A 24,880-nucleotide genomic window follows, 5' to 3' on the forward strand; every position below is an offset into this window, starting at 1 on the left:
CGAGGCTGCAGGTTCCCCACCCCTGAGCTAGATCAAATCACAACAACAAATGTGTGTGTGTAATAGGTACCTACTGTATACAGGGCATTATAACAGGAACTGAAGTGAGATTTAAAAAAAATAGATAAGGCCCCAATCCTCAAGAAGCTTAGTTTAGTCAAGAAATGCTAGATAGCACCTAAAGGTCAGTTCTATCTAAGGGCTCATTCCAAGTATTGAGTAAATTATTTCCCTCAGACCAAGAGAAGAAGGTCTCAGGCGGCTCTTTGGTCCTACAATGGCGACCTTCTTGGATCCTACCTGAATCATGAAGAGCTTGGATCCTTGGGGTAGTCTGTTTACCCACCTCAAGAACGATACCTGTGGGGAAGTGGAAGTACCTCTAGGCCCTAGATGCTTGCCCACGGGAGTGGAACCACGTGGTCACAGAAAAAGCAGCTGCCAAATGGCACTGGAGTAGCAAGATGCAGACTCCTTTCCAAGAAGTTTGGGTTTAGGAATTCATTCTCTTCTGTTGAGAAGGCTGGGTCCACTTCTTGCTGCTCTACTCTGCTGGCAGACCATCTCTCATCTCTCAGTCCAACATTGTCATCACCAGGGAACTAAATTTGCTCCTCCATCTCTATTTCTGTTCAGGTATCTTTCCATTTCCCACAGCTGTCTGCTCCTTCTCTTCCTCCCTCCCCTCACAATTGATCAATCATCCTCACAGAGTTATGAATGGGTCAATAAGCAACCAGACATGGGTAAAGTTTCAAAGCAAGCAAGCAAGCTATAAGCATTTATGAAGTGTTTACGATATGTCAGGTACTGGGCTAAGTGCTGAGGAGACAGAGAAAGGCAAAAAAAAACCCAATCCTTGGCCACAAGGAGCTCATATTCTAATAGGGGAGTCAACATGCAAAATAAGGCTTTCAATTTTGTCAAGTTGCCCAGGTCCACATCTAGTTTTACTCTTATCTATCCAAGAAGCTAAGGAAGTGACTTGTCTAAGGTTACACAGTCAGGAAGAAACAAGGCAAACCCAAGTCGCCTGACTCCAAATCCGGTGTTCTTTCCACATCATGCTAACAGAGAAACCAACAAGGATTACCTTTTATATATGCTTTCCTACGCACACATTTCCATTAAGTGGCAGAGGGCCATACAGATTTAAAAAAAACCAAGAGTTGCTTTGGTGAGAAGTTGGCCAAAGGAAGTTTTCCTTTCCAGTGGCCAGACTTGGCAGTCTAGCTCTGGATAAATAATCCCAGCTGGAAATGTTTACTAGGCTCAATCGTGAATTCTACTACGTCCCTCCCCACCCCAAATTCTTTACAAAGGCTCCATTATACCGCGTAAGTTTTTAAATACTGTATTAAATTCCAGTAATATCCTTGGCAGGGTAAGCCACACTCAAGCAAACACTATCAAGGATCTGGGAATTGTTACATTTAAGCCAGAAATTAGTAAGAGGGGGATTTGTACTTTTAGACAAGGAAGTCCTTTGGTAAAATCATGAAGAAAAGCGTGCCTTCAGGACTCATGGTCTCATGTTTCTGCACCATTTTTCTCTCAATGACTATCTCCCTCTTGCCCAAGTACATTATATTCTCCAACTGGCAGAAGTCACAAAGCTGTAGTGTGAATGACTTTAAGCATAATGACTCTTCTCAGGAATTATTTTAATAGATAAGACAAGGAAGAAGCATGACAAAGATTAAAATGGCAGGTTAAAATCCTAAGCATCAGTTGATGCCGGTGTTTTTAGGCAGAAGAGCTTTCCTCCAGCCTCTCAGATAATCCCACCAGGTGACAGAGGCCAATCTTGCTTTGGGATAGTTATCTTTTACTTAGCTCATAATTACTACCCCTTTACACTCATGGAAGGCCATTAAGTAAAGCTTGATTCTATAAATATTGCTCTTTTGAGGATCTCAAGTTGAGTCTTAAGGGAACATGAAGTTAGGATCATAGAATCTTCGAGGTTATCAGTTTGGCTTTCCAGAACCTACTTTAACTGTTGCAGGAATGGGGAGCTCCTTCTTTTGGGGATAAAAAAAAAAGCTCATTTCACAGAATCAAATTGAATCTGCCACCTGAAATTTTCATTTATTGTCTCTAGTTCTGCCCTTTGGGGACACAAAATAAGCAAAATTCCCTTCCTACACAACAGCTGTGCAGACCTCAGGACAGTCCTAGTGATCTCTGCAGTCTTTTCTTCTGCTGACTGGGGCTCTGCTGTTGCTCCAACCTCATGATGTGGCCTCCAGATGTGGGGGACCCAGCATCCATGGCATAAGGTGGTGCTTAAGCTGGACACTGTGCTACTGTCAATACAGTCATGTCACACTGTTACCTTGTTTTGTTTGTGGCTGCCTAAAGACGGCAGTTTGTTTTTTTTCACATGAGCTGACACCAATCCATGTCTCCCTCATTCTTAGAGTCATAGACTATCAGAACTGTAAAGGACTTCCTCTCATTTAGCAGGTGGGAAAATAAAGCCCTAGGAAATGACTTTTCTGAGGCTTACAGACAAAGGAAGAGCCCAGGCTAGAAAACAAGGTTTCTGACCTTGTTTCAGTGCACATTACTTCCCAACCTAAATGTGGAATGTGATTAATTCCAGAAATACTTATTAAAGGTTTAAATATTACTTAAAACATAGCCTCCAGGCCACCCAAAGGATGACTGACACAAGGAGCACAACATACAAATCTATCTCATTCTTTACCATCCAGTTCTCCTTTTTTGATTACAGAGAATCGGGGGATCCAAGCTTGAAACCCAGTTCCAATGGTTACTTCTTTGAGGGCCAAGTCACACTAGCTTCTCTGGACCCGTTTCCCTCAACTACAAATTGAAATTGTTTAGACTAGATGACCTCAAAGATCCCTTACAGCCCTAAATCTATAATTCTATGATTCTACTTTAACAGTGCATTTGGAAGGTTTAATAAAGCCAAGAAGAATATCTGACCTGATGATCTAAATACTGTGGAAATCCAAGTTACCAATGACCAACGTTAAGAAAAGGACACGTTTATTATAGTAGTGAAGGAAACATTTAATACACTTTGCAGAGAACAAGGTTAAAGCAGTTGTGTGGTTTGCTCTTGTAGTGAGAAGTAAGCTTCTTATTACTACTGTATGAATATTCATACAGCGTAAACAGTGGATCCCAAAATCAATTCCACCAGCCTCGATCAATAGCTAAGGCCATCAATTAGCCACTAAGATCAAAGGCCAGCACTATGAGTCTTTCTACCCCCCAGGTAACAATACGGAGCTCTCTCCAGTCCGTTTGGTCCCTCATTTTGTTCAAGTGAAAAACAGGTCTGCTGTGCAGCAACAGAGTGTTCCTAAAGGCCAGGTGGATCTTCCAAAAAGGCTATTTGTGTTCAGGTTGTGAAGGAAGAGCTTACAAAATGCTTTCAAGGACTCAGATGCTGTAATCCAGTAACTAGAATAGCACATTCACTTGAAATGAGCCATTACAAATACTTTGGTGTTTGCCAAGTGTTTTCTGGCTCAGTGAGCTGAGATAAATGATTAGTCTTCTTCATTAGTAGACAATAAAAACACCTTCTTGAAGATGTGAGACTCCAGAAAGTGCAGTTGTTGAGGTATGTAACTTCGAGAGAAACAAAGCACCCACTTACTACTATACAAATTAGAGGTTTGGTAGATGTGAAGGAAGGACCTGAATTTGTTTTCCAGAATCTTAGAGCTCAAGGCCCCCATCCCTAGATGTACAGTTGCTCCCTCTTGTTTTAATCCTGAATAACAGGTTTCTACAGGCAATGAGTTATATGCTTTCAGTAGTCATATTGAACAATTCCTCAGAATTTGTACTGAGGTTCTTAAATTTCATTGACCTTTTTCCTTTTGAAGAAAAAAACAAAACAATCTCTTTCTGTAGCAAGGTCCTATAAGCCATATAAAGTGTACTGTTCACTGAATCAAAACCACTTCAGTGTTTTTTTTGCACACAGTAAGCATTTAAAAGGTTTTTTCAACCATTCATTCACTGAGAGTCACGGAGAGGGAAGAGGCTGGTATTCTCAGGACTATTGTGCAGAGAATGAGAAATAAAGAAGTTCAAAGACTAGATCAAGGTCACAAATCAAAACAGAGATGAGAGGAAGAGAAACCAACCACCTGTCTTCCACTTTGAATGTAAGAAAAAACCTGTCTGGGCCAGAGAGAGGTATGGATCTGTTTAGTTCACCACTGGGTGTTCAATGAGTACTAAGCAGGCCTTCTTATCCTGATATGTAACATCTTATCCTGTATGAGAGAAGACAGATAGCTTGGCTTTAACTGCATGTGCAGGTTGGGAAGCGTGCCTTCTCTGAACCCACTTATTTAAGTGTCAGTCCCTAGGAAAAAAACAGGAAATTCCTCTGTCTTCATCTCTTATTTTAAATGTCAATATCAGCACTCAGACCAATCCAGTGAAAGCAACCAAGCAGGTGTTTCTTTTTGGCTTAACCTGCTTTTGTAGAAGTATCCATTTATGGTCAATACTGAACCAATAGGTTGTTTTTCTGGAGACACAAGAAGAGAGGTAAGTGGTATGTTAACTACTGAAGACAGGGCTATTTAAGGCTATTCAAAAATCTGGAATGTTCTTCTCCTCTTGGTAACAGGGTCTCTCCACCAATTTTTGGCCCAGTCTTCTCCTGGAAAAATGAAAAAAGTTCTTAATCAGAGACTGACCAGCATTTCTTGTATTGATTACTAACACAAGGTGAAGTAATTGAGCTTGACAGAGACTTGCATGTTACTTACTTTTAGCATTCCATCCCTTTCCCATTTGAAGAGGCCACAATTACTGAAATAAAAGAGAAGTCTGAATTATTAAGTATGATACATGGCTACAATCATAAAATGTTAACAAATGTAGGATTTAGGGGTTTGGAAGGGATGTGGGTAGATGGAGAGGCCAGCCCACACCTAAAAAGGAATTCACACTGCAACACACCCGACAAATGATCAGCTGACCCTTGCTTGAAGACCTCAAGGGAAGGGGTACCTACCACCATCATGGCAGACCATGCCACATTCAGAAAGCTCTGAATGTTAGGAAGTGTTCCCTTCACTTCTATCACTGTTCCTAGTCCTCTTCTGTGGGGTCTTCACAAGACAACTCTTCAAATACTTCGTGAAGACAGTGATCATGTTCCATTAAATCTTTTCTGTTTCTGGCTAACCACCCACAATTCCTTCAGCTAGTCCTTACGTAACATGGACTTGAGGCCCTTCATCATAAATTGACTTCTTTCAGACACTGTTCTGCTTACCAATGCCCTTCCTACAGTGCAGTGCCCAGAACTGAATGTACTGCTTCAGATGTGGCTGTGACTAGAGAGAGAACAACAGGACTGTCACTTTCTTATCCCTCTCCTAAATCCAAGATCGAAGTAGCTTTATTGGCTGTTATCACATTAATATTAATTAATCTTGAAGCTCACCAAAATACTCCATCTTTTTCAGACAGCTTGCTTTTTAACCACATCTTCCCCATCTTGTATTTATGAAATTAATCTACTGAAATGAAGTGTATGACTTCCTCTTACTATATTCTAGTTGTCTGAATCTTCCTGTATCCTGACTCTATTATCCAGTATGTTAGCTAACCCTGCCAGCTTTGTGACACCAGCAAATTGGATGACTATGCCACCTGTACCTTAATCTGGCACAGAGCCAAGTACAGAACCCTGGGGCACTCTACTGGGAACTTCCTTCCAAGCTGACATAGAATCATTAATGACCACTCTACATTTAGCCATTCAGCCAGTTCCAAATCCACCTCACTGCATTATCATTTAGTCCAGAGGTGCCAAACATTTGGCCCATACCTTACAGCTTACACCAACTACTGTGAGTACAGCCAGAATCAGATTTAACAAAACAGAGTAGAACGTAGATAATGTCAATAAGTGAATTTCTAAGTCAATATGTGGCCTGCAGGGACCCTTACATAGAGTTTAGTGGCCCCCAGTTCAATTTGGGCTTGACACCACAAATCCAGTCCATATCCCACCATTTCTCTATAACACTTGGCCAAAATCTAGGGAAAACCATACATACAGCATTGTTCTGATCTACCAATTTAGTAATCTTGTCAAAAATGGAAAGAAAAAAGGTCAGTCTGGCAAGACCTTTCTGCATGAAGCCATGATAGTATTTTGTGAACACCCCCTTTCCCCCTAGATATTCACTAACCGTTTACTTGATAATAAATTCTGCTGACATCTTTCCAAAGGAAGGGCTTATCAATTCTAACGTGTCTGCCCTTAGAGCCAATTATTACGAAATCCAAGTTGAAGGTCACTCTACAAATTCAAATAAAAGGAGCTTTCTAATGATCTGTAGAACGGTCTTCAACTTTTTAGGAGTCACATACTCTACAAGCAGATTCCCAAATCATAATTAGTTCTTGCCAGGCCCTAATAAGTAAGTACTTGATTTTTTTGGTGGATTGATACTGGGCTGAAGTTCAGTTTCAGGATCATACGACATAGACTGTGTACCTGGGCAAGATGATGACTTTAATAAGAGAAAAGGGAAAGAAAAGGGAAAGGATAAACCTGCCTTTTAGGTCTAGATCAGGGTTGGGGAATCTGTAGCCTTAAGGCCACATGTAGTTTTCTAGGCCCTAGGCCTTTTGGCTGAATCCAAATTAGGCTGCACTTAAGGACCTAAAAGTCCACATGTGGCCTTACGGCCGAAGGTTCCCCACCCATGATCTAGATAATGAGATACCTTTTTCTCTATTTTCTTTCAGCTCAAAAAACTGTTTGTAGGGGCTGAGGACCAAGCATACCCCTCTGCTCTGTAACATAAAACAATCAGCACCAGGCAGATTCCTGAGCAGCTGTTCCACGAATTCTCTCCAGCAGAGAGGTCATGATACGGCCATAGATGAAGGATGGGGAAGTAGGCAGAACATAATGAAATGCTGATTTCTTTACCAGACCTTATTGCTCGTATCTTACAAGGCAACACTTGAGCACCAAAGAGCTGAGTGTCCTTAATGCTAGTCCCTTCCTTGAGATTCTCATTAATCCTGCCTATACCTCGTTTGTACACATTGTCTCCCTCATCAGAAGGTGGGCTCCTGGAGGGCAGGACTCTTTGGCTTTTCTTTGCATCCCTAGCACTGAGCACAGTGCTTGGAATACAATAAGCACTTAATAAATACTTGTTGACTTGACAAAAAACTATTAGTCACACAGGCCAGGAAAAGCCAGATTCCAATTTCCTTCTGAGCTCTAGAGTTATTCTCTATTTCTAATCTTTGAAACAGGCAGGATAATAAGCTCTTTACAGGGGGAAAAAAATGGATGCTACTGCCAGCATCCGCTTCTTTGAGACCCAGCCTCTCCTCTATCAGCCTCAGGGTCAGAAGTCCACAAGCAAACAAGTCCAAAGGCAGTAGTGGAGAGCTGCACCATCTCTGGGATCAGGGAACTTGGGTTTAAATCCCTCCCCCCACACCCATCATCATCATGATCTGGAGCCAGTCCATTAAACTCCCTGGGCCTCAATGTGTACATCTGTAAAATAAGTAGATTTGGACTCTATGTGTTCTGAGATCCACTTCCAGCTCTAAATCTATGATCCGAAGGCCACATCTTCCATTCTCCTCTGAAAATGATAGTGCCCCCTGGGAGCAAACGTGTCCAGGTCCTCTTGCATTTGAGCGCTTTAGGCACTGCTTTTTCTCAGTATAGAGAAATTATTATTAGCAGATATTATAGTTTTACATTAAAAAAAAACAAAAAAGCTTCCTTGCCACAGTTGTCAGAAATCATTTTGAGGGAGTGAAGATCAGCTAGCAATACAGGACCTTTATCTTAAAAACTAATTCAAAAATTTGCACTTTCAGGAAAAAGAGGTCTAAAACATTCTTTACACCACCAAGTTTTCTCTGTATCACTGCTGACCCTTCCAACTCTAGTTGCAGACCAAGCATTAGCAGAAGCTCCAGTTCTATAACTGGCACCCCTCTACTGCCACCCCCCCAAAAAAAGCCCCACCATAAGATAAGCAAATAGAGACTGAAAAGCTATTCCTCACACAATGGCTCTGACTATATCTATGTAACATTGTGGAACAAAATGGAATTAGAGTCATAATGCTGATAAGATGTAAAAGTAAGGACCCAGGGAAATCGCATACCTGCAGTGCTTCTGAGGTAGCCTGTAAAGAGATATGGTTCTATTTCCACAGGGACACTTGAAAAACCGCTTCACACCATCATGCCAGTGGTAGTCATGGTTCTCACTGGCACAGGTCTCCAAGAGCTTGAAATGGGTATAGTTGCACTACACAAAATCAACATGGCATTGTTAAACCAAGGGCTTTAAACCAACAATAACAGCTACACATACACACACACAGTATAACAATAGCTACATACCTCTCAGTAGATATAGTAAAGTACATATAAATAAAATATAAAATAACATATGTAGTTTTTTATATATATACATAGTGCATCTAGTATAGTAGCAGCAGATAAAGCTACGTATCATATCTATCTCTATCTAGAGAGTGCTTTAAGGTTTGTAAATCGTTTTACGTATGTTAATGTATTTTATCCTCACAACTATCATGCAAAAGAATTCCGAAATTTGTTGTGCTTGGTCCCAGATTTTGGCTACAGAGAAGCAGATTCAGGCCTCTCTCTACATAAGTTACAACTTAACAATTTGCTCTATCTCAGAAGACAATGATTTCTTGAAGAGCAGACTTTTGTTCAGGCCCAAGCTGGATGAGGTGGCCTCTGACTACTGGTCCACTAAAATCCCCAGAGTGTTTTTTTGAACCCAAATACGGGACTTTACATTTATTCCTAATGGTTGCAACTATCCTGAAACTTCCTCAATTACAACTAATCCCTGGGAGATCTTCTTTTTGTCATGCCTGGCCCAATTCCTTCTATTTCATGAAGACAAACAAATGTTAAGTATGCAAGACTTAGTGATGGCTATTACAGAAACTAAAGGCAGCTAGGTGGTGTAGCAGATGAGCAGTAAGATCTGAATTCAAATGTGGCCTCAGACACTGCCCAGCTGTGTGACCCTGACATCCTCACATGGGTTTTCTAAATTCAAGAGAGATAAAAGGGTAGTCCATAGCATTCACCTATCACAGAAGGAGAACTGGAAATAGAATATCACCATGCTACTAAAGTAAGCTGCTAAACTTCTATATTCTTTTTTTACTAGACTTCTACCTCTGCCCTGTTGGAGTAGTTATGATCCATTATCTGTTCTCCAGGATCATCAATGGTTTTTCAGTTAGTGGGATTTCCTTTTAACGATCTTTTCATTTACATTGATATAAACAATGTGTCCACTGTTCTCTTGGTTTGCTCATTTTGAACTGCATCAATTCACATAAACTTTCCTATGTCTCCAAACACCTTCTATTTGCCACATCTTATTACCTATTATTTCGTTACATTAATAGATCGGGTTTTTTTTCAGCCATTCTCCAATAAATGGGCACGTACTATGTTTCCATTTCTTTGCTATCACAAATAATGCTGCTTTGATATGAATAGGTTGGACTTTCATCTCTCTCTGACTGACTTAGGGTACACACCCAGTAATGATGGAGTCAAAGGGTGTGGGTAGTTTCAGTAATTTCTTGTGTTATGCAGAATATCTGAATTACTTCACAGTTCTACTAATAATGCATCCATGGGCCTGTCTTCCCACCATCCCCTGGAACAATGACTGTTTCAATTTTTTGTCATTTGTGTCAATGTTAAGGTAAAACCTCAGTCATTTAAATTTGCACTTTTCTTACTTTAGTGATTGGAAGCATATTTTCATGTAGTTATCAATAGTTTACAATTCTTTTGAAAATTTGCTCTTATCCTTTGAACACTTATCAAGTTACTCAATATTAACCACAAAAGAGTACAACCACTAGAGCAATACAGTTAGAATAAAAGGTATTAGAAAGTGTTGGGTGCGGGTGCCGAATGCCAAATTGTCCTGGAATGCTCCACCATTGTGTAACAGCAGAGGAGTTCATCTAAGGTGAAATGAAATGATGAGTTTTATTTCTTCCAAAATTGTGCGGGAATAAGGAAAGAAAAAATTTTACCTTTGCTGTAAATTATACAAAAGGAAAAAAAAGCTCACTCAGGGTGGCTGCAAAAGAGAATTCTTAGCCTTCCATGAGTGTTTTGCTTTCAAGACCAATGAAACCAGACACACCCAAAAGAATTCTGTTGAGACTCCACACTTTAGGGGCTATCCAGCATCTTATGCAGTCACCAGATTGAGCCCCCAGGAAACTTTCTTCCTTCACTTACCGTTTTGCACGTTACCACTCGGCATTTCATTTCCCTAATACTTTTCATTTTTTCTTCCATTTGTTCTTTTTTCACCAGAGGTTCAAAATAGTGTTCCTGTAGGTCTGCTTCCGCCTGGAAAAGCAGAATTGAAAGGGGGTTAAGGATCTGACAAAAGTAATAACAACTGAGGATGTATACAAGTGCTATGAAAACATTCTGAATATCAAGTTGACACTAGACAATCCCTTTGAAAAATGTCCCCAAAGCTGAAACAACATGGCCTAAATCTCACAACATCTTGCATCCAAATGATTCATTTTTTTGGGGGGGGAATAAATTTCAGAATGGGAGGAAGCATAGAGGAATGGGTGATACATCCTAATCCAGTCCATACTAAACAATAAAGTGTCTCAGGAAGAGAGGATACAGGAGGAGTGAGGTGGCAAGTGGAGAGATCAAAGCCTCAGGAAAAAAAGGCCAGAAGGTCAATTCACTGGTGGAAGGGGGTGTGTGTCCCACTGAAGAACACTCCCATGAGGATAATCTATAAGGAGAGAGGGGAACCGTACAATGGATCTCATCTGTAGGGATTTGGTGCTCAAAGGGACCACTACCTCTGAGAGTGTGTGGGCCCCCATGGACAGCATACTGCCTCAGGAGGAGAAAATAGCTGTTAATACCTTCCAAGTCTTCTTTCTCCAGACTAAATATTCCCAGTTTCTTCAACTGATCCTCTTATGATGAACTTGAGGTCTTTCACCAAACTGGTTGCCCTCCTATGCTCCACACACTGCCTATCTCTGACCAGGGCAGAGGATGACTGTAGGGCCAAATCCTCCTTATTTCTTGAAGCTATACCTCTCTTAATGCACCCCAAGATTCCATTAACCCTTTTGGCTGCTAAATCATACCACTGTATGGTAAGATCTTGCTGATCTTATAGCATAACAAAATTCCCATTTCATTTTATTAGATTCAGCCCAGTGATCTAGCCTGTCAACATCTTTTTGTATCCTGTCACCCAGTATATAAGATCAGTAATTTCTCGATTGTTAAAAAAAATCTTACATGAATGACAGTAGTTGAGTAAGTGCTAAATGAAGTCTAAAAGCTGTTTTTCTCAGCCCCCTCTCTTCACTAGCTTGCCATTGTCATTGAAGAAAGGGGTTGCGCTGGACTGATGGTCATTGTTCTGTTTAATGGGTTGCCTTGGTAAATCATTTCCTTATATAGTAGCCAATTAAATTCCACACTAGGTACTAGGTGGTATCGAGTAGCAGGGTGGTAAGTTTCTTAAAAGCCAATATCCCACAAGTTCCTGTTTGCCGAAGGCAAGTAAAGGTGTGCATAGTCCTGAGGCTCTGGCCCTTTAATCTGGGGTGAGTCAAAATGGTCACATTTGGTGCCAGGCTGTTACCTCCTTCAGCACCTCAGTGTGCTTGGATCTAGCTTTGAGAATTTTCTGGAACTCCTCAGACTCTAGGTAGGCCAGCTGTTCTCGACGCTTCTTTTGCACAGGTTCTAGGTCATCTTCAGCTACAGCAGAGAGAAAAACATCACTTTACAGTGTCTGGTTTTGCTGTGCTATTTCAGGGTCGGTTTCCTCGTGGCCTGTTTCTTAATCAGCCTGCCATACCTTACTTCTCTGAAATCTCCTCCCACTGCCTATTCATTCCCTGGGTAAATCACTAATGGCTTTGAGCATCAATCTCCTCACTTGTAAAATGGGGACGATGATACCTACACTCTTTGCCTCCCAGGGCAGTAAGCCGTAGTATGCTACATAAATAATTATGTAATTACACTAAAACCATTCTATTATTAAGGTCAAACCTGACTTGGAAAACAGCGGGTAGGGGAAATAGGACTGTAACAATCAGAACCTGGGTTCTGATCCTGACTTTACCTTCCCAAAATTGCTTGACCGTGGACATGCCACTTCGTGTCCCCAAGATTTCATTTTTCCATCTATAATAATTATTTTTACTCCCTACCTCACAAGGCTGTCAGGGTGAAGAAAGTGCTTTATAAATCTTTAAGGGTTATAGAAAGGAAAATTAGTAAGTGAATAAGTTAATAAGACCATTGGCCTTAAGCTTCTGAAACATTAAAGTAATATAAATTACCAGTTATAATTTTAAAAACCATCAATAAGCATTTATTAAAAGCCAACCAGGTGCCAGACACTAGAGATACAAAGACAAAAATAATAGAAACCCTACCTTCCAGGACCTTACATATTATTCAGGAGATAAAAAAAAATCTATAAAATAAACACAAGATAACTTTTGGGGGGAGGCATGAGGAGCTAGGGGGAATGAAGAAAGATCTAATATAGAAGATAGCCATAGAGCTGAGCTTGGAAGAAATCTAGGGATTCTGACAGGTGGCGGTGAGAAAGCAGTGTAGTTCAGGCAAGGAAAACAGTGTGAGTGAAGGTACCAAGATGGGAAATAGAATGTTATTTGTAAAGAACAGGAAGAAGCTGTGGTCCCGTGGAAAGAGCACACTGACTCGAGAGTCAGAGGGACCTGAGTTCAAATCTTACCCCTTTCCTTACTGTCACTTATGCCTGTGAGTTTGGGCAAGTCACCTGGTGAACTTCTCTGGGTCTTTGTTTCCAGTGTAAAATAAGGGAGTCAGACTATATGGCCTCTGACGTCTTTTCCTGCTCTAATTCTATGACCTCGTGAAATCCCTCTTGCCCCAGGAAATTGTTCTGAATGCTGATTTATGGTAGTAAAGGGTTGATGTTCCTTTGTACAAGGTTCACAATAAACAACCCAGCTCAGTTTAGAATTCTGGCAGAAAAATAGAGTCACAGGGTGCATCTATCTCTCTGAGGGGCCACTGGATTAATATTTAAAATATATAATGTGTATCATTATTAGTTTGTGTAAATTTAGGCATAAAATGCATCAGCACAATGATAGCAGAAATTCAATTCAGGTCTTCTTACAGAAAAAAAGGTTAATGTATTTTAGGAAGAACTTTGGGGCAGCTAGGTGGCACAATGGATAGAGCACTGGCCTTGAAGTCAAGAAGACCTGAGTTCAAATCTGGTCTCAGACACATAACACTTACTAGCTGTGTGACCCTGGGCGAGTCACTTAACCCCAATTGCCTCACCAAAAAAAAAAAAAGAGAGATTGATGCTTAAAACATCAAAACAGGAAGAACTTTGGACTAGTTCTATTACACAACCATAGTAAACAAGAGAGCAGGGGTGGCTGTTGATCGATCCACTAAGGAAAATTTCCAGAACCATCCTACTTCTGAAAAGCATTCATTTTCTTTGGCCCACTTTTCTTTACCCTCTATGCGATTTCTATTTACTCTACCTGGCGGTGATGAGGTGCTTTTCTCTACACGCTCTGTTACGCTCTGAAGGTCACACTGCTTCCGTTTAATACAGTTTGGATCTGCTTTTGTAAGGACCTGGCCTTTGGCTCTCAATTTGGCAATAGCTGTTAACTAGAAAAAGGAGAGAGGGCATAAAAACCAAAACAAACAAACAAACAAAATACCAGTAAACAGATCATGCCTCGCCACTGTATGGTCATTTTAGGAAGGAGAAAATGTTGGTGACTTTTGGGAGCAGAAAACAATAATTCCTTGGTCAACTGAATCTGTTATACAGAGAGACACTTTTGTTTCACACTTTATTTAAACATCATTCTAGTATTCATTTTCCCACATTTCTAAGTACATTTGAAGCTAAAAGAATGCTTCCTTGATGAAAGCAGACCTATCTTGTAGTGTCACAGGGTCATTATTCTGAATGCTACAAGAAACCACAGACATAGCCTTAGAATAAGGATTCTTAATCTTCTTTCTGCTATGGACCCTTTTTGGTTGTCTAATGAAGGCTACAGATTGTTTTTAAATGCATAAAATGAAATACACAGGATTACAAAGGAAATCAACTATATTGAAATACAGTTGTCAAAAAAAAAAAAAACCAAACCAAAAAAACAGTTCACAGATCCCAGGTTAAGAACTCTTTCTCTGAGAGGTAGAGAACATTGGGCTGAATGTGTACTGACTCTCTTATCTAAATACTGGAATTATTATTTACTTATATTAGTTTTGCTAAATATAAGTAATGCTCCTAATTTGAGTTTGTTTTCTTGTGATTTGTACCTTTCTCCTAAAAGCAAAGCGCAGCACAGAAAAAAAAAAATTTATGAATGAAGGTTTTGTTAGTATAGGGTTTTATTACTCCTTCGTAATTCTTGCCCTTTTCTACTCATTTCATTTAAGAATTAAATCAGGAAAAATGATTCCCCTCCACAATTCACTCAGGCCTACTTGTTTTTCTGATTTGATAACAATCTGTACTATGAATGGAGGTTTCCCTAAGTAAACAGAACTGTTTTGCCGTTATCAGAGACAACAATACTCAACAGGTGAGACTGATAGGAAAGCTAGTCAACACCCACTTCTCCACCTCCATCCAGCTTTCCCTGGCTTCAGATTATCCATAGGTTAGGATGCAGAGCATCTAATGAATCCCAAATTTCAGAGGTGGAAAAGATCCCATCTGGCCCAACTTGTAACTGGACAAGAATCCATCCTATAATATGCTGACAAGTATCCAGCCTTTTCTTTTAGACCTTCAGGAAGGAACAACCTACTTTGTTTACAGTATTCTAGTTATGGTCTGACCAAGACAAGAGAACATCTATCTCCCTTAGTCTCAGACACTATGCCTCTCTTTCTGTCACCTCAGATGGCACTGGCTTTCCTGGCTGCCATGTCATGCTGCTGACTGATACTGAACTTGCAGTCTGTTAAAGCCCCCGTATCTTTCAGGTGATGTACTGTTTTTTCAAGTCTCCCCCCCATATTCTACTTGTGAAACTGATTTTTTAAAATTGAAGTACGCAACTTCACATTTATCCCTATTAATTGTAATCTTAGATTTGGCCCAACATTCTAGCTTGTCTATATTGAAATGCATTGGTTACTTAGAATTATAAAATATCAGAACCAGAAGGGACCTTAAGAGAACACCTATTTGCAATGCCTTCATTTTACATTTAAAGGAACTGAGGCTGAGTCAAAGATCCTGATCTGGCGTGATTTTCACTCAATGACACTGAAAATGTTACAGCCATATGTGGGCTCTGCAACAAGACCTACATTCAACTCATAATTCAACTCAAGTCAACAAGTACATATCAAGCAACTGCTATGTATAAAGCACTTCCCTAAGCACTGGGGGATACAAAGACAAAAGAAAACAGTCCCTGCCCTCAAAGAGCTTCCATTCTACTGCCCGGTTTCCTGTACTGAGAGAGACAAATAGATACTACAAAATAAATTCATGGGGGTGGGATGAGAAAACACTAACAATTTTGGAAATAAGGAAAGGCCTCTTGTAGGAAGTTATATTTGAGCTAAGCCTTGAAGAGAATTAGAGGTTTCAAAAAGCAGAGGTGAAGAGAGAGAACATTCTGAGATGGGGCCAGGGGAGCCTTGGGCAAAGGCATGGAGAGTGATCTATTGGCAAATGCAAGTGGTGCAAAAATAAAAGATAGCAATAAAAATTTATTAAAAGAAAAATCAAAAGCATAGAGATGACATTGGTATGGGGAACATAAAGTAGGGCAATATAGCTGGAAAACAGAATGCGTGAAGAGAAAGAATATGTAATCAGACTGAACAGACAGGTTAGAGCCAGCCTGTGAAGGGGTTCAATGGTAAACAAGAGTTTCTTTTTTGAGCTAGAGGACAGGCATGTGCTTTAGGAAAATCACTTTTGTAGCTATGTAGGAGATAGAAGGGAGAAGTTGGATACAGTAACAATAAGTATGCAATAAATTGTGCCTCATCCAAATTTCTGTTTAAGACATTAAGCCACGGACCTCAAATTCCAAAGTCATGCCCCAGTTTGTTGGGTTGTCCTGCTTTGGATAACCTGCTGGGTTAGAGATTAAATGAGATATGCATTGGTTCTTATTTGGGTCACCTCAGGCAGAACGTCAGATCTGGGTATGGGGCTTAGCAACCATGCCAAAACACCATTAAAAAAGAAACCATGAGAAATATTTGGTATGTTAGTGTATGCATGAATGCACACATGGGTACACGTGAAGCATACCAGATACAAAATGGCATCTCGCTTCTCAACACTGGCCTCAATTTGTAAAGTAACCCCCCAAAGCCCTGGATGCATCCTTGCCATTGATATCGCAATGGAGGCAGTGCCAACATCTATATCGTGGCCAGAAGGACCACAACCCACGGTGGCAGTGTTGTGTAATGGCCTGGGAGTCAGGAAACTGACTCTCAGAGTTAGAAGTGACCTTAAAGGCTGCCTAGTACAAAATGTATTTGAACAAGACTCCCCATTATCTAGCCTTTGTCCAAAGAGGTAGCCCATCCAACTTTAGGGAGCTCCAATTGCTGGCATGTTTTTTCTTCCACTCAAGACTTTCAGGTCAGTTCTCTGATCCCTCATCCATACAGGAGCATTTCTGTTAACATGTATTCCTTAAGTCTTTACTTCTCCATAATAAAGATCCTCAATTCTTTCTCCCAACCCTCACTTGGCATATTCTGAAGCTCTTCATTCTTCCTAGTGGAGTTGGATGTTATCTACCTATTAGTTCAGCCCACGATTACATTTTTGGGGGCCATATCACACTATCAGCTTCTATTGAGCTTATGACCCACTGGACCCTTGGATCTATAAAAGTGAACTGTTCAGATTCACCCTTCACTTCATGCTTATGAAGGTAATTTGAACAGTTATGAGACTTTACATCTGTTCCTATTAACTTTCATCTTAGTAACTTTGGACCATTATTCCATCCCTGCCAAGCAAGATATTCTTGGATTCTAACTTTATAATCCAACATATTTGCAATTCTTCCAAGGTTTATTTATCATCTGCAAATGTGAGTGTGCTATATATGCCTTTAACTAAGTCACTGATAAAAATGTTAAATATCACAAAGCCAGAGATACATAGCTGGAAATTTTTCACCAGAACCCTAAGAAAATATCAAAACATTAATGACTTCTCTTGAGATGTAGCTATTCAACCAGCTCCTAATCCACCCAATTATTCTATTCTATGCCCATATCTTTCAGTCTTTTCCACAAGAATACCACGGGAGACTTTATCAAATAAATGCTCTATTAAAAAGCTAGGTAAACCTATGATCTACCAGTTCATTACTCTGGTGAAAGATAGGTGACAGTCTGATAGGAGACCCACTCTTTTTTTTTTTTTGGATAGGCAATGGGGTAAAGCGACTTGCCTAGGGTCACACAGCTAGTAAATGTCATGTGTCTGAAGTCAGATTTGAACTCAGGTCCTCCTGAATCCAGGGCCAGTGCTCTATCCACTGCGCCACCTAGCTGCACCACGTATGACTTATTCTTGATGAAGGTATGCTGGCTTTTTGTAATTTTTTTCCCCAAGTGTTCATTAACTATCCCTTAATGATATGTTCTAGAATTTTGCCAGGAATTAAAATCAAGCTCACTGGCTTACAGTTTGCAGACTCCATTCTGTTTCCTTTTTTGAAATAATAGCTATTTCCCTTCACCAATCTTGGTTATTTCCTGTTTTGTTTTTTTTTTTAATCCTCTTTCAAAGATACCTGATGGTAGTTCATATCCCTCAGCTCTTTCAATGCTCTAAAATGCAATTTATGGGCTCGCAGATTTTGAGCTCATAGGCACCTGACAGGCTATTCAGTCCAATCTCACTTTACACATCAAGAAGCTCCCACTGGATCTGTTCAAGGTAAGGGGAGTAAGAGGCAGAGGCAAGATTTGAATCCAATGCCTCTATTTCTGAATCCATTACTCTTTCCACCATACTGGTTCAGGTCATGGTGACTGATGTGACAGAGGATGACACAGTTTTTCCATTCCCCAACAACTCTCAAAAAAACTCCCATAGGGGAATTCTTACTAGAAGTAGAGTAATTGGGGCAGCTAGGTGGCGCAGTGGATAGACCACCGGCCCTGGAGTCAGGAGGACCTGTGTTCAAATCTGGCCTCAGACACATAACACTCACTAGCTGTGTGACTCTGGGCAAGTCACTTAACCCCAACTGCCTGACCAAAAAAACCCAAAACAAACAGAAGTAGAGTAATTACAGCTATCTCCATAGGACTAAAAGCAAGAAGCCCTGAAAGGCAACAGCCTTATGAATTAACAGTGGAGAATATTAATATCTAGCATTTACCTAGCACCCCCCTTTTGGTAGTGTACCCTACTTAACTCTCCAGCTTGTGCTCTGGGGATCCACTCTGTGGATGCTGGTCTGCCGGTGAAGACTCTGTCAGCACATATAGAGAGGGGTGGCGGGGGAGGAAATCATTCTCTGTCGGGAGCGGGGTGTTAAGGGGAGGAAATCACACTCTGTCTGGGTTGGTTCCTAGGTTAGGGAACTCCAAGGAAGCAGAAACTCTGCCATAACCCCTGCTCCTTGTTCTCTCAAGTCTGAAAAAAGCTATAGGTAGTGACTCAGCCCAGTGAGAGAACTAAAGAATGCAAGGAACTGGGTCAGGGTGCCAGGTAGGCTTAGGAAAGGGAACCGGCAACTGAAGCCAGTCCTGTCCATCCAGAAGTTACCTGAAGTAGAAACCAAGACTGGCGAAATGTGAATTGCCCAAATGGGAGAAGTCTGAAACACACCATCAAAAGGGAAGGAATCAGAAAGTGAGAAACAAGGAAAATAAGGAAAAAGGGACTTAATCAACATGAAGGATATTAACATCAGAAGGCAAGATGAATAATAAGACATCTTAAAAATTATATCTCTAAACAACTATTTCAAGAGAAAACCTACTGAACCAATAGCTGACAAAACACTGAACGCTGGATTTCCAAGAGAACAAGGAACCATGGCAAGAAGTTTCAGGATGGTTCAAAAGACAAATCAGAACCTTGAAAGGACTTAAATGAAAATAAATGCAGAAGTTACGACCGGCACAGAATAAATAACAAGTAGAATAGAAAAACTTGAATCCATGGTGGGAAATTTCTCTAAGAAGCAAAAGCAAGAACTTATTGGGAATATAAATATACTTAAGTTCAGGATAATCTGGAAGAAGAGGAATACAAAGCAGTAATGGTAAAAGAACATGTTATTTCTATACAAACGAAACATAACGATCTTGAAGATGTGACACATAGAGACAATTTAAGGATCAAAGACCTGCAGAAGAACATGAAAAGTCAGAAAGGCTTAATATCATAAAACAAGGAATACATGTAAACGGCCCAAAACTTCTGAGCACACAACACAGAGCACCAACTAAAAGAATGCGTAGATCACCTCCAGAAAAAGACTTCATGCTTCAAACTCCAAGACACAGGGAGGTTACATGTAATAATTCTAATGACAACAAATTCAGCCAGTGGCCAAGAGAAAGACCTTCAGATAGAAAGGAAAGAACAAATTCTAACGCACAAGCCGGAAGACAGCAAATGGAATAGATTAATGTATTTGGAAAAGCAAAAGAGCTCAAGAGGAAACCCAAAAAAGACACAGCTTGCAAATCTAAGCCAAATCACCCATGAAAAAGATCAGTGCTGGAAACAGAGACACGGACAGATTTCAGGGCTGGAAACACTTACAAAAAGAAACAAACAGAGACGTGGACAGATTTGACTTGCAAACACCTCAAACAAGAGAACTACAAAAAAAGTAAATAAGTGCAACACCTAAGAAAGAACAGATAACACAATAAATCATGGCATTTCTGGAGACTGTTCAAGAGGAAAAAGAGACATCTATGGGTTAAAAAAATCACAACAACGAAGGGACCAGATACTTCTTTCTCAAAGTAAACAAGGAGATAAAGATTGAAGCAGAACTTAAGGAAAGGAGAATTGACAGGGGAGGAACATCACAAATTAAGTCTGACAGCCTGCCCAACAGATAAATCAATGTATTTTGTGAGAATAACTGAAGAGTGGGAAGGTACATAAAAGGCAGTGGGGAGGTAGAGGATTGTTGACATCCCCTAATCAAGTCCCAGATAAGCACTAAAAGGAAAATAACTTGTGTAGTCTCTCAGCAAGAAGAGGTACTGTAGGAGGACAGGCGACATGTCAAAAGGAAGGACTGAAATAAGATGAAACAAAGGAGGAGATTTTGATTTAGCAGCGGATAGAGTTCCTCTGAAGAATACTCCCATGGTGGGGAGAGATATATCCTGTAATGAGAGATGAAGATGTTACGAGGGGTCTGATCTGCAGGGATTGGGTGCACAAGGAGACCACTCACGACTTCTGTGAGCGTTGTTCCTCCATGGACAACAGCACAGCGTTCCTTAGAAGAAGGGAAATCAGAGTTACAAGAGACATAGTGCATTCAGAGACCTGCCAGGGCATGGACTCAGAGAGATTATATTCAAATGAAAACTATCATGGGGAAGGCAGAGGGTAGAGTTAGACTCAACAGTTTGGGACGCTGGGAAATTTCTACCGTAGGGCAATGCTTCTATTCTCACGACTTCCTGCAGGAATGGATGTTTCACGTTTTGTGGAGGCAGTTGTAATTATTCCACCTCTGATGCATAATTGCTCTTTTGTGTTTTTTAGACATCGAGGCACAACAGAAAAAGGGGAGCGGGAGCAAGATCTACAATAGCATTAACACAGAAATTGGTTAAAAGAAGAATTCAAGCTTGGTACTTCAGCAGCTTTAATTCCATGACAAACACACAGAGATTAAAGGAATAAATAGGTATCAAGACTATGAATAAAATAATAAAAATTTAGAATGGACAGAAAAGGATTACTGAAGAAACTAAGGTAAAGAAAATCTTTTCTTTAAAGAAAAAGACAGAAAACTAGAGAAAAACATAAAAGAACCTGGTGGGGAGGAAAGAAGAACAGATTTGGAATTCAGCACTTAAAGGAAAAGGAAAAGATTAAAAAAAAGTAAAAGGGCAAGAATTAGAGAACTAACGGAAGAAAACCAGATCAATAAATTAAGTAAAATTCCAAAATCAGGGAAAGAGTTGATAAATGGGAGGGGCAAGGGTTGAAGTTGAGGGAAAGGGAGCCTGTGAGAATAGGGCTGCCTTCATGCAGATTAAGCAAAAAAAAATCTCAGGGACAAAATATTGTCTTAAAAACAGGAAGGAGAACAAAACCCCCATTCAAATCAACTGTACCGGGCTCTGGGCTGCCTTTCAAAGTTCATTTGGGCCAGCTGACTTGAGTAAAGCAGCTGTTCTCTTTTTTACTTCCTTAATTATCTTAGCATTTAACTACCTACCAGTCAGTTCTGTTCCCTCCTGTCCAGAGACCAATACTCCTCGACAGGGGAAAAAAAAAAGGATTGAAATGTTCTGCCTTCAAAACACCATCTATTATTATACCATCCATCATGAAATGCAGTCATATAAGACTCCTGCTGTTTGATCTTTCCTCCAATATAACAACAACGAAAAAATCCTTCCCTTTTTGTCATCCTTAGCTTTCCTCACCAACCTCAGTTCATTTCTGAGCTTTAGTTGCTCTGGGACTATTTTTATAGGACTATGCAATTCTTTTTAGTTATCTTCCATCACCTACCTTCACTTGCTTTCATTTTTCCATATTATGAAAGTTAAAATATATATGCTTCCTTTCTGTTAACAATCTTTTCAGGAAATATAGCGAGAGTGTGCGTGCGCACGCGTGTTGTGCATGTGTGTGTGTGTGTGTGTGTAGGGGGAGTGCTGCTTAAGTTTGTTGGGATTGTTTTTTGTGTCAAAATAAAACGTATCAACAAGTTTTGAAAAACAGGCATCAGACTAGGTGGTCTCCAGGGTCCCTCTAGTTCTGCAGCCCTGTGACTCTGGGGCCTATTAACTCTTCGCATGTCATTAATCCTTCAACCTGATTACAAAAAACTGACTTTGCCGCTGGATTCATATAGCATTTGATCACAATACAGGATGAAATTTAAGTCTCTTAGAATGTTAATCAAATTAAGTTATACACCTTCAAATACAACAAACCCTTGCTTCAATTTAAGATTCTTAGCAGGCAAGCCATCTAATCCCAAAGTCTCAGTTTTCAGATTTGTAAATAGGGATAACAGTATTGGCATTAGCTCTCACAGGGTCACTCATTGGAAGGATCAAATGAGATAATGGAGGGGAATACATTCCGTGACCATAAGATGCTAGAGAAATGTCAACTCTTTTTTCACATTTCTTCATTTCTAATCACCATCGATACATATTGATTCAGAGCCATGGTGCAGTATTACGGTACACACTCACACTTGACATACAAGCAGTTACCTTCTTAGTTTCTGCAAAAGCACTTAGCTTTGGTCCTGGTTGGGGGGAGTCATCAAAGAAGAGAATATCATCTCCTTCTGAGAATCCTCGTCCAAGCTTTGGGGTCTGCGGACTGAGGGTTCTTTTCACCTTGGGAAATTCTGCCCCTGGCCTTGAAGACTGCAAAGGGGACTTCTCTGAAGAGGAATGTGAAGCTGGTCTTTTGACTCCAGCTGTACTTTCAAGGAATCTTTAAAGAAACATGCAAGAACAAAATAAACACATGCAAGGCTATGTAAAAACAGAATGTATCCTAATAATGAAGAGTGGGAAGAATTGGACTAATACCAACACCCAAGTGAAAAATAAGCTGATGTCAAAGTATTTTCCTCTGTGAAATGACTAATAATTCAAATAAGCACACAGTAGTCACCACTACCTTCACCTTTTACTCTTACTGTGTTTAAAATCTTAATCCAATTAAGGCATTTACTTTTTCATGGAATTAAGCTGCACATAGTTCACACAATTTGAATTTTTTATTTTAAAAGATCACAGTATCATAGATTCAATGCTAGAACAGCAACAGTTAGAGTTATCTAGAACCGAGGCATCAAATATCTGTGTCCCCCACCATTCCCTAGTGTGGCTGGAACCAAAATAAAATGTAATTGGGAGATACTTAACAAAATAAATAAAAATACAATACAACATAGATAACATTACATTTTAGAAGTCAAGATATGGCCTGCAGGGATTCTCATGTATATGGATTAGTGGTCTATGGGTTAGACTTGGCAGTCAAGAGATATGGCTTTCAGTTCCAGCCCTACTCTGGGCATGCTGGGCAAATCCCATAACCTTCTCTGTATTATAACTCCCTCCTCCCTCTGTTTAGCAGGAAGAGAGAACATATACGAAGAAATTAGAAGGTCTTCAGGAGAAAAGAACTAATAATAACTTCAACTGTGATGTCTTCCCTCTGTTTTTTTCACCTACAAAATGAAGTTATTTTGTTGGATTAACAACTAATGTATCCTATGTTATTTCACTTCAGGGCATAGAAATGGTCATTTAGACTTTAATAACTTAAAAGGCTAAAAAGCAATAAATCTACAGTCAGATCTCAGACAGCTAAACATCACTTAGCCGGCCTAAGAATTAATGAGTTACATTAATTGAATGTGGAAGAATAACTGTTGTTATTACCGCTTCTGTATTTCTTCGGTTCTCTTTTTCCTTATTTCTAACATATGTTGTTTCTGTTGTTTCAGCAAAGCTGATGCAGGGATGGATTGGATGGGAGGACAAGGGTTTCCCAGAGGTCCTAAAACATAAATCCTCAATTAAGGTTCATCCCAAGGGTCCACGTTAGAACATACCAATGGATAAAAGCTGATGTAACTTCAAAACATCTCTCCCCTCTGACCCCTCTCTCCACTTACATTTCTACCAGATCTATATCTAGCCCCATCTCACTCCTGGGCTTCAGTCCTGAATCATCAATTGTCTACTGAACATTTCAAATGGGATGTCCTTGAGATATGTTAATAATAATGACAACAATAATTATGATAACTAGCATTTATATTTATATATTCATACTATATGCCATGCACTGTGCAAAGTATTCTATAAATACTACCTCATTTGATCCTTACAACAACCCTGTGGGGTAGGTACTATTATTATTACCATTCCACAAGTAAGGAAACTGAAGCAAATAGAAGTTAACTGACTTGCCCATGGTCACATAGCTATTATACATAGTGTTATATAGCACCACCTATATTGGACTCAATATGTCTGAAACTGAAGTCATTATCTTTCCTCCCGAACCACTTCTCTTCCAGATTTCCCCATTTCCATTGAAGGCACTGCCATCCTTCCAGTGTCTCAGGTTTATAATCTCAGTATTATTATTCTGGCTTCCTCAATCTTTCTCCCACACTACATAGCCAATAATTTGCCAAATCTTGCTATTTCTTCCTTCATAGTGTCTCTTGTGTCTGATCCCTTCTCTCCTCTCATAGCTGCCACCTTAAGCCCTCATAATTTTTCACCTAGAATATCGTAGCAGCTTCCTAATTGGTCTCATTGCCTCAAGGAGCCACCACTGTAGCATGGCCCACACACTATGGCCAAAGTAATTTTCCTTAAGTGCAAATCTGACCACGTGACTCCACTATGCAACTGGCTCTGGGGGTTTCCTAGAAGAGAGGGGGCAGGGCTTCTCTGCTTCCGAAGCCCTTCACAACCTGGCCCTATCCTATTTTTCTAGTTTCTGTGGATATTAATGACTCTTCCTCTTACACTGAGACCCTGG

General features: G+C 40.1%; 1 protein-coding gene across 1 annotated transcript in view; it reads right to left on the bottom strand.

The window, feature by feature from the left end:
• Positions 1-3,004: 3,004 nt before the first annotated feature.
• Positions 3,005-24,880, bottom strand: part of MCM10 (minichromosome maintenance 10 replication initiation factor) — a 50,340-nt gene continuing 28,464 nt past the window's right edge. Inside the window, exons 13-20 of the mRNA XM_020999791.2 lie at positions 23,764-23,881; positions 22,576-22,804; positions 13,644-13,776; positions 11,720-11,838; positions 10,321-10,434; positions 8,169-8,314; positions 4,773-4,815; positions 3,005-4,663 (exon numbers count right to left, since the gene is read on the bottom strand). Of these exons, the coding sequence (XP_020855450.1) occupies positions 4,580-4,663; positions 4,773-4,815; positions 8,169-8,314; positions 10,321-10,434; positions 11,720-11,838; positions 13,644-13,776; positions 22,576-22,804; positions 23,764-23,881 (986 nt within the window). The 3' untranslated portion in view covers positions 3,005-4,579. The remainder of the gene's footprint in view (positions 4,664-4,772; positions 4,816-8,168; positions 8,315-10,320; positions 10,435-11,719; positions 11,839-13,643; positions 13,777-22,575; positions 22,805-23,763; positions 23,882-24,880) is intronic.

This window comes from Phascolarctos cinereus, unplaced genomic scaffold (genome assembly GCF_003287225.1).
Source record: "Phascolarctos cinereus isolate Bilbo 61053 unplaced genomic scaffold, phaCin_HiC Scaffold_1;HRSCAF=81, whole genome shotgun sequence".
In the NCBI taxonomy this organism is placed as follows: Eukaryota; Metazoa; Chordata; class Mammalia; order Diprotodontia; family Phascolarctidae; genus Phascolarctos; species Phascolarctos cinereus.